The 10,589-nt window shown below is 42.1% G+C and overlaps 1 protein-coding gene across 1 annotated transcript; it reads left to right on the top strand.

The window, feature by feature from the left end:
- Positions 1–5,510: 5,510 nt before the first annotated feature.
- Positions 5,511–10,253, top strand: nudt19 (nudix (nucleoside diphosphate linked moiety X)-type motif 19). Its single transcript, XM_041939179.1, has 3 exons — positions 5,511–6,406; positions 7,238–7,439; positions 8,332–10,253. The coding sequence occupies exons 1-3, from the start codon at positions 5,609–5,611 to the stop codon at positions 8,541–8,543; spliced, it is 1,212 nt and encodes a 403-aa protein (XP_041795113.1). The 5' UTR covers positions 5,511–5,608; the 3' UTR covers positions 8,544–10,253.
- The last annotated feature ends 336 nt before the right edge of the window (positions 10,254–10,589 follow it).

Genomic DNA, 10,589 nt, shown 5'->3' with positions numbered 1-10,589 from the left:
GTGCACCAACACAAATGCAAATTTTATACCATGAGCTTTTACAAGAGTTATCTAACCTAACCTTTCTTGTCTTTTAAAAGACAATCAAAATCAGAACAAGAATCAGTTTAGGCTTATTGTGCGTGTGCACATGCAAGGAATTTAACTTTGGTTTAAACATGGCACTTAACATACTTGCAGAAGAAGAAAGACATGCAGCTCAACGTGGACAAAAACAAAAGACTGAACAATACGTTAATAAACAATATTTTACCAAAGAATGATGAGCCAATAAACACTATATGCAATGTGACAGTGACAGTCACACAATGCACAAGGTCTGTTAATGTTTACAGAGAGACACGTAGCATCCTGCTGCCTGCACTGCATTTTCCTCTCAATTAGCTACACAATGAGGCTCAAACAAGCAAAAACAACTCAGCGAAAATCCACCCAAAGCCAAATGTATTTACATTGTTAATCCTGTGATCTTACTGATTGTGTTACTGCAAAAGGCCATGATTCAGATCTCCTGCACGGATTCTGACTTTGGGTTTGATTTTGCACAGTGTTCATTTAGGATTCTCAATATCACTGTGGATCAGTGCTTCTGAGGCAGAATCAAGTGATGTCTCACAGCACTTCGCTGTCAGATCAGTTCAAGTCTTAGAGAGAGACTTCATCTACTGAAAAGCTGCTAAACGTCTTTATTCTGGTTTAGGGGGATTTTCACTTTGCTGTAAAAGGACCACCTTCATTTCCAAGAAGTCACACACTGTTTTTTGTGTGAAGATTTTACGTTTAAAGTTAAGTCACTGCAAATTTCAGTAGACGTATCATGCGGCGGTGAGTGAAATTCCTGTGCTATCTTGGTACAAGAAGATGCAGACTAGTGTGTGTTTTAAGGACAAGAGTTGAGGGGTTTGCAAGAACAGCAGATTACTTTTCTATCACATCAGTGATCATTATCGTTTTCAGTTATCAGAATCCTCACGCCCTGTTCTTGTTCTGGTTCACCTTGTTCTTGTTCTGGGAACAAACTGTAAAGACATCTGTATTGTCAACATTTTAGTGTTTTAAGAGCTTCTATAAAAGTGAATTTCTCCATTGTGAGAATCATAAAGTCTTATCTGTCTTATTTTAACACACACCCAGTCCACAGTTTAACTTTGAAGTGTGTGACAAACACAAGACACCTTTCTATCTTGTTCACGAGATACCAGTAAAGACAGAATGACTTCACTGAATCTGACAATGATGTTGTCAATGTACTAATTGATGCATGTTAATAAATAAATGAATGAAAAAAATATATTTATATTTCAACAGAATTGTCACTTACATTTGAATCGCACGAAAACCACCTCAGTGATGCTCCATGAACCTTGAATGTATCTTTTCAATCCCAGGTACAGTGATACGGACCCACCCAAGTGACACCGAGCCAAGTTTAATGAAACAGAGCAGGAATGTCCGACACAAACGAACAAACCTCCCTGCCACTGAGCACACTCCTCCAGTGGGAGGGTCCCACGTCTGATTGGACATTGTGGGGGTAGGGAGAGGGCACCCGAGATAGTTTAGTTTCTGAGTTAATGAAATCCACTGATCAGAGCGAGGTGGGGAGGGGAGGTGGCTGGTTTACCAGCTGGAATTTTCATCAACAGTTCATTCACATTTCCTTTATATTTACAGAACATGAGTATCGTTCAAAATCTAAAATACGTTGCGTGACTAAAGCTCTAATCAGGAGTAAGACTAAAGTCAGAATATGGCTGTTACATTGTAACAGGTGTGTCGTTACATTACAGTAAGAAAAGCATGTGATAATGCCTTTAAACTTTTTATTATTATTTTGTTATTAAGTTGGTTTTGAGATGAATCACTTCATCCGTTGCTCAGGTAAAAGTGCAGTAACCCCATGAAGATGCTGCAAAGGCTCACAAAGTTAGAGGTGACTGATCTGAAATGAGACATTTTATCAATTATTTTCACTAGTTTTCATTTTTTTACACTGTCGACACTTTTAGGACAGTTTCAGTTTTCAACAGAAAACTCTGAAAAACTTCCTCCTCTCTGAGTTTACCTCGCCTGACTTCCCTCACAATGCCTCTTTGATAAGGATACATGACACCCCTGCGCGTGTGAGTGTGTGTGTGTGTGTGTGTGCGTGTGCACACACGCACGCGTTTGTCACATTCCCCCTCTGGCCACCCTTTCTTCTCTTCAGAAGTCTCTCTCTGCCAGAGAAGTTTCATTTTACACCACTATGTTCTGCTTTCTGTTTATTTCCCGAGCCAACCTTTTCAGTCAGCAGCACATTTAATCATACACATATCTCCACTTCACCATTTGTATTTAAAAGTCAAGCTTCTGTCCCAATCATCCCCCTGCGTATGCGTGTATATAAGCCTCAGCAGAGCTATGGATGGACGAAAAGAAAAAGATATACACTAAAATGTGCAGATCTGTCGATTGTCCTCCATAGCACATGACTTTTGAGTACAAACTGGATAATTAAGGCATGCTTAATACTGAATTTCTCTCCATTGATAACCAAAGTTAGGAATAATTCAAATAATTCAGCATTTGATGAAAAGCAGAGTGTAGTAGGATATATTGCTGGGTTGCCTAGGACACAATTTATTTACACTACTAATAATAGCCTAAAAGTCTTTCTTCATTCAGACAGTTATATTAGGATTTGATTTCTGTGTTTATGCACTTAATCTCAAGGACAACGTCCTCAACAAAATGATAGTGGCAATGGCCGCAACTGCTGCCACACAGCTGGTATAAAAGCCGGTGACCCTCCTACATTCATCTTAGTTTTCTTTGCATTTCATTATTCATTTAGTTGACCTTTTTGACCTCATGACATCCACACTGCACATACAGACAGCAAATATATTAAGGATGACACATACCTTTTGTTTTCATACAACACATAATTATTTATTTAGCATAAGTTGACAGTACATTAGTTTCTATTTGTAGCACGCACATTTAGCTTCTGTACAGTCACATTGCACTTTGTCTATTTAGTTTGTCTTAAGTTCTCATGGTTTGTTTTTTGAGTTACCGGTGTTGAGGGTCTTGCTGCTTCTGGAGGGACATCAGGCCAAACCTACTGCTGGAGCAGACCTGTTCAATGCAGGAAGTGGACAATTGGACTTTACCAAGTGCCTGCAGCATCCAGGTGTGACTTAGAATGTTTTAGTTTAGTGTAGTTCAAATTATAGTGGAGGTTTTGGTGTTTTTGGTTTAGATTAATTATCAGAATATTCCTACTGACGAACCAGTTGTCCTGTTGTGTTTTATTTGTTGTCTAGTTGGTAATGTTTGTTTTTTGTTATCCCCTTCATCTCACAATGGTCTGATCAGCCACTATATATGTTCCCCTGCGTGCAGCTAGTTAGGTCTGTTGTGTTTGTTAGGTCTGTTTTTGTCTTTATTATGTTAGTTAGGTCTGTTCAGTTGACCTCTTTTTGGGCCCAGAACTTTATGTATTGACTTTTTTCTTGTAAATAAATCTTTTTTTTTTTTTTTTAGGACATAGGAAATCCACCTATGTCTCATTATGCCCGCCTGCTTGGTCCCTCACAGGCAACAATCTGGAGGTGTTACTGTCTAATCCTCTGTTGATCTGTAACTCTGACGTCCTCCTGTGACTGCAGCTCTTGAGGCACTCAGTGAAACACAAAGGACGTGTTTTAATGTAAGAGAATTTGAATAGCTGCCGCAGACAGACAGCCTTGCTTGCTCGTGGTAATCTGCTAACACTAGAACACGTTGGCATATGAACTCAGTAACCCTGAGAACAAGACCTTCTGACCAATAACAGAGTGCAAGTTTCAGACACATTCACTGGGGCTTAGGATCTGGCTAAGTGCATTTCCAGCAAAAAAAAAAAAAAAAAAATCAGTCTTGGTGAGTCTGTGTGCTTTCACCACTGAATATCAACTTACTCAGGCAGAATAGTGAGAAAGCAATAGTCAGTCCCCAACTAACCTAAGTCATGCTGTATGCCACTGATTCAAATGAATGGCTCGTTATCAGGCCTCAGCAGAGCCCAGTAACGAGCTGAGCATTTGAATCAGGTGTGTTGGAGCACGGAAACATCTAAAACATGCAAGGGCAGTGGTACTCCAGGACCAGGAGTGAGAAACACTGCTGTAGTGTACTCGGGTTACATGATGCATTCTAAGAGGAGGCAGTCAGCCAGTCTGTTTAGTCTGGGGCAGAGTGCAGCCTATCTTCTCTGACCTTGGTTCCCCTTTGAGATGGAGACATCCCGGCCTTATCAGGACAGTTGCCCAGTCATCCTTAGAAGACAAAGAAGTATGGCCCTGAAAGGTACATGCCGGGAACCTGCTGTTTGAAGGTTTGAAAGTGACCTCTGGGAAACAATATGTCGTTTTACACTCAGGCCTAATACAAAACATCACAAATATTCAGTTCAATGTAATGTCTTTTAATTGTATTTGTTAATGAACCATAATAGAATGTAACGTCTATTATGTCAATGTAATGTCTTTCAATTGTAATTGTTAATTTGGTTGTATTTGTTAATGAACCATGATAGAAAGTAGAACACAGTTCTTAGGTCTCAGGTTTCATTTACATTTTATTGATCAGTGTCAGTCCCTTCTCAATTAACCCCATTGGGATCTCCAGGTTTCCTGATTGATCCCACATGTTGCAAAATACAATAATGATTTGATTTTGAGGATTTTGAGAAAAAATAATGAAATGCATACAGCTACACAGTGAAAATGAGGAGGGGGTGCACCTGTATCTCTGCAGCGCTATAAGTCGTGTAGCCTGCAGGTGGCGACAGCAGCTCGTGTCCTTCCCAATCATGTCACTTCCAGCAAAACAAGTGTCTGGAGGCAGCAGGCTGAGCACTGGGAATATTTTAACAGCACTACTGTGGGTGGAAGAAAATAAAATGCCCAGCGTTTTAATCACCTCTGACAGCCTGTTGGCGTTTTCAAGCATCAGGTCTGGAGTGTCGTCATGCAGGCAGGATACTGTGTATGAAATCTTTCATGACATCTTTACAGTATTCAAAGACATGTAGGTGTTGGTGGAATACAGAGCCCAAAGGAAGAGATGGTCATTAACCGTCTGACAACAGGACACACAGGTCTGAATCAAACACTCCACAGAATCGGTAAGCACCCTGCTGGACAATGCACACACTGTAGCAAAGTGGAAGCTGTCAAACATGCACTGACAGATTGCAACAGGTATGATGAAGAAAGAAGGGAAGTAAAATCAGCACTAAATTATGGAAAACACTGGAGTATTATTATTACTTGGAAATCTGCTAGGACAGACTTCGTGGAAAGTACTCATTCTTCTCATGAAATGCCTCAGAGCAGCAGGAATAATGGAGAGGATCTAGTTTTTTGTTTTTCTTTTCCTTTCTGCCCTAACTCCAGTAGGTGGCGATATTGCTCTTGTAAGATGGTTTGCCAATCACCATTCAAACTCGAAGAAGAAGAAGAAGACGGAGACGAAGAAGAAGTAGTAGAGAAGGGACAAGAACCCGGTTGAGCGATGAAGGTATGCGACTTTCAGTGGCACTGAGTGGAAATTAAGGAAACCCGCTGGCAGTTTTAGGATGAACACCAATCTGAAGCACTGGAAGGAGGCGGCCACTCTTATTTTAGCCGCGGGCCACAGGCTCGGCGCGGACGGTTTATCGTCAAGGACACGGCTGACAGAAGCTGCTGCTGCCCCGGGTTCACCGCTGGGCAGCAGCTGTGGACGATCACACCTGCCACCGAAGTCCAGCTTTGATTACGACGTTTTATTGCTGAAACGAAGCAGTAAAAGCGGGTTCATGCCCAATGCTTATGTGTTCCCCGGCGGCATGGTGGACTCCTCGGACTTTTCGAGCGAATGGCTGGACATTTTCAAAGCTTTCAGCAGTTCTCCCACTTTTGGTTTAAGAAGCGTCAAACAGCCTGCGGAGACCAGACCTCCGATATTCGCCACAGACCGAGTGAAGCTGGGCTCTCCTATCCCGGGGGAGGTCGCCTTCCGGATCTGCGCATTGAGGGAGACGTTCGAGGAGTCCGGCGTGCTCCTGGTGGTGTCTAAAGCGGAGGAGAGGAGTTTGTTAAAAAGCACCGAGGACAGGCGTGCTGCTGATCAAGTGCCTAGCAAAGTAAACGAGCTGTGCAGCAGTGAGCTCACCAAATGGAGGACTCTGGTAAACCAGAACCCGTCCAACTTCATCAGGATGTGCAGGCAGCTGGAGGTGTTGCCAAACATCTGGGCTCTGCATGAGTGGGGCAACTGGCTGACTCCCGCAGGCCGACGCGGTGCGGCGAGGTTTGACACAGCTTTCTTCATCTGCTGCCTGCAGGAGATCCCATACACGATTCAGGATGAGAGGGAAATAGTGCGCTTTCAGGTGATACGCACGCGACGGACGCGATTAAAGACACCAAATGTTGCACATTTAATGTTGCCCATTGGAACTTAAAAAAAGACAGATTTAACTGCCAACGTTAACTTGTGACAAGAAGTTTTTTTTTTATTTTACTTTATTTTACTTCTTCGTTTTCCCAAGAAGGAGTTTAAAAGTGGCCTGAGTTGGATGAATTGAACCAAATGTGTTCCTGTTGAAAGTTACTAGTCGTTCATTGCAAAGACGACTAAAACGACTGGTTTTATAATTAATCCAACAGAATAACAGGATTATTATTGCGTTGTTAAAATGGAAGCTGACAGTATTAGTTTCCCAAATTATTTGCTCCATGATTGTTAAATTGGGATGCATTGTAATGTAATGATATGACAGGTGTAGCCATCACTTAAGCACATGAAATTATGTGTTTCTCGTGAGCCGCTAGATTTTGATTTCATTCTAATTACAAACTATAGTTTGCAACATTATACTTTGGCCCACAGAAGAAGTTACGTGTCTAAATGTTTTAGTTTTTGAAGCTGCCCTGTTTCAATCATCCACATAGACAGTAAACAACTACTTTGAAGGAAAATGGTTTGACTGCGAAAGCAGAAGTACAAGACTCAGAATCACCAGCAAATCCTCAAAGATCTCAGCGGCTTTCACATTGGGTGAATTACACAAATGATGTGCAGTGTTTGTTTCTGGTTACAACAGAAATCTGGCTGATGTCTTCTCCATAACAACAGCTGGTTGTGTATATGGATACTACAGTGTTCAGATGTAAAAACACACATGTAAAGTTGTTAAACACGACCTCTCTGTGCGTTTCAGTGGTCCACACCCTCAGAGGTCCTGCAGAGGTACCAGGCTAAGGAGTTTTGGATCGCCCCTCCGCAGTTCTATGAGCTCAGCCGCATGTGCCGCTTCCCTTTGCTGAATGACCTCCACAACTTCTCCTGCCAGCGTGCCATAGAGGGCTGCGAGCAGTGGCTGCCCATTGTCATAAAAGAAGAATGCACGTCACTGCTGCCAGGTGCTGACTGTCTCATCTGATCCACATCCAAAGCAGCAGTGACGCAGGCCAAGCACATGTTTCACTGACTAAATTATATGTGTAGTGAAACTTTGTAACATGATGAATGAATGTGAAGTGACATTCTGTGTTTTTCTTATTGTCAACAAGAGCCACGAAAAAACCAAAACCTGCAACGACTTCTTCTGACTAGCATGCATTGTTTGTGTAGTCAAAGCCCAATTCATCATTACTCCTCTATGCCATAGAGCTCAATGGTTGGTCAAAAACACTGGGTGGCATGCTCCTTCATTATGATAAACATGGCCAGTGCAGTTCATATCCCACATACTCCATCCTGATGGCGTAAACACTGACAGATACACCAAACCAGCTGCTGACAGTCGTCTCCCGCGAATGCAGATCAGTTGGATAGAAGGAATGCTTAGGGCTGAGAGATGGATTTGTTGAAACGCTCAAAATATAGAGTATCATCAACCTCCTCTTCTAAAGGACCGGAGGGTAAGATTTTGGGGAGTCGATTGGCAGAAATGGAATATAATATTTATACGTATGTTTTCATGAGTGTATAATCACCTGAATCATACTGTACCTACAGAGGGAGTGGTAGTTTGGTAGTCACTGGATTGTAACTGCTGCTGCTGTAATTTAGCAGTTGTGTCAGTTGCCAGTTCTTTCTGTCTTTGTGGTATGAAGCTGTTGTTGTTGCTGGTTGTTACAACACTGCTTCACCACTGACAGGACATCTGCCCACCAGCCCTTAATCAGATACTGGTACCCATGCTACTAATTTTCTTGCTCGTGAGGATAATGTTATTGATGAAACAGTCATTTAAATGCGTATGATGGATTAACCTCTTCTGTCTGCTATTTTGTCTTGCTCTCTCTCCAGGTGACAAACGTTACCTGTTGGACACTTCAGGACGGGCTGAGCAGGATGCAAGCACAAACCCCCAGAAGGATCCTCAGGATTCTGGACTGCACCGCATTTTGATCTTCGATCCGCACACTATGATTCTGCAGATCAGCATCACGCCGAAGTACAATCATCTGGTCCCCGTTGTCGGTCAAGTCCTCTCACATGACTCAAACAGTCAGCTTTGACTTACCGTACCTCCTGTAGGAGCCCCACAACTCCTGTGCCAATGATGATAGCAGATAGGCCTTTTTCACAGCACACATTTTGACTTGTCATAGTGGGAAAAGCACAGATGTTACTGATAGCTTCACCTATGACTCTGTTCTATTCATGTGAAGCGCCAGTCACACCACAAAGTCGCATTGGCTCATCCAGACCAGCAGCACCTCTATTTTCTGGCATTTTGTTTAATAAAATGTTTTTGAAGGGGGAGAAGTAAGCTTACAGCCACCGGCTCACCAGCTTGCTCACGGTCATTTAGCAAATGTGTTAGATCATTAGCTTAGCTTGGTCACTAACAGGACAGACAGCATGATTGTATGACTTACTCTTGTCTCATAACTGTCTGCCAACCATGGTTATTATGTTGGGACAGTTTCTACTCCAACAGGGGAAGCTGCATGAAAGTAAATGGTGCAACACAGCTAATAAGCTACAATAACATCCTCCATTTTTGACCTTCTGGCTTTCTGTCCCCTCAAAGGTCAGCACTGTCAAGTCATCTTGATACTGGTCAATGGAGCAAAAAAGTCAAAGTTGAAATCCACGCGGGCCATTGGTGTGGATTCATCCTGGTGTGTCCAGGCCGTAACAGTGTGACACCAAGCCAGCAGTGGTCAATGAGCCAACGATACCAGGACCCTGAAACTGATTTCACTAAATGGAATTTGGCCATCATTCATTTTTGTATTTATCTTTGTTTTTCCTACTATGACATATCAAAATGTCTTCAGTAGAAAAGGCTTATTGTGTCCTTGCCCATGATGAGCCTAGATTTGTTTCCTTTGGGGTCTTAACATGACTATTAATGACTGTCAAGGTTTGGATGTTGTTTTTTGTTTTTTTCTGTCGCAGTCATTGCCATCAGATATGGAGGGACAGATCTGTCCCTCCACCAGCTTCCTCATTTCTTTATTTGGAACAAATGTGTAATTATCAAATATAAAGTGATTGCTAATGTCCTTATTGAACACACTTGAAGTGGTTCGGGGATGAGCTCGTCTCTTAGAGGTCCCTAGTTTGCTCCACACTGTAAAGAAAGTCATTAAATAACCTTTTTATTTTGACCAAATTTACCTTGTAACCATGGTAACAGGCTGACTACCAAACATGTAAAGGGATTTAGAGTCAGCACCCGCAGCTGTGTGGTGTGTGTGTGTGTCTCAGAGATGATGGTCCCTCTCAGTAGGAGTGCATATGTCAGTGGTGGAGGCGCTGCAGGGCCTATTCAGCTTTGGGTGTCTTCCCTGCTCACAGCAGTGTCCCTCATGGCAAACTGACAACTCCTAGATAATCTCTGTCAGATGATTCGTACCCTGTGTCTGACATTTATGAATTTATTAATTATTAAGCTCATCCATTTATCCGTTATTAATTTCCTCTTTTGACTGATGCAGTCTCAAACGGCTTTGCTGATTTGTGCTTTTGATCATTGGTGAGCACACAGTGAAAATATGCAGAATGTGTCAAATGGGTGCCTGACAAATGATCACATCTGCTATCACAATACATGCTCTGAAAAGGTAAATCCTCTAAAGGAACAAACAAGCTACATCATCCCTGATTCCAAAAACATTTGGGACACTGTGTAAAGCATGAATAAAACATAAAAATGTCTTTTTTTGACATCTACTTTGTTGAAAACAGTGCAAAGACACTATATTTGATGTTTTTCCTCATCAGCTTCATTGATTTTTGTAAATATCTGCTTATTCTGAATTTGATGCAGCAACACATTTTAAACAAGTTGTGACAGGAGCAACTAAAGACTGGGAAAGTTGTGGAACGCTCCAAAAACACCTGTTTGGATCATCCCACAGGTAAACAGGTTGATTGGTAACAGGTGATAGTACCATGATTGGGTATGAAAGGAGCATCCTGGAAAGACTCAGTGGTTCACAAGCGAGGATGGAGGGAGGATCACCACGTTGTGAACACATGATTGTATAAAGTATGTTATTACATGGGCTCAGGAACACTTCGTAAAACTTGTCAGCAAACAAGTTGTTTGC

This window comes from Chelmon rostratus, chromosome 1 (genome assembly GCF_017976325.1).
Source record: "Chelmon rostratus isolate fCheRos1 chromosome 1, fCheRos1.pri, whole genome shotgun sequence".
In the NCBI taxonomy this organism is placed as follows: domain Eukaryota; kingdom Metazoa; phylum Chordata; class Actinopteri; order Chaetodontiformes; family Chaetodontidae; genus Chelmon; species Chelmon rostratus.
The sequence above is the reverse complement of the archived record's forward strand: the minus strand, read 5'-3'. Positions and strand labels throughout refer to the sequence as shown.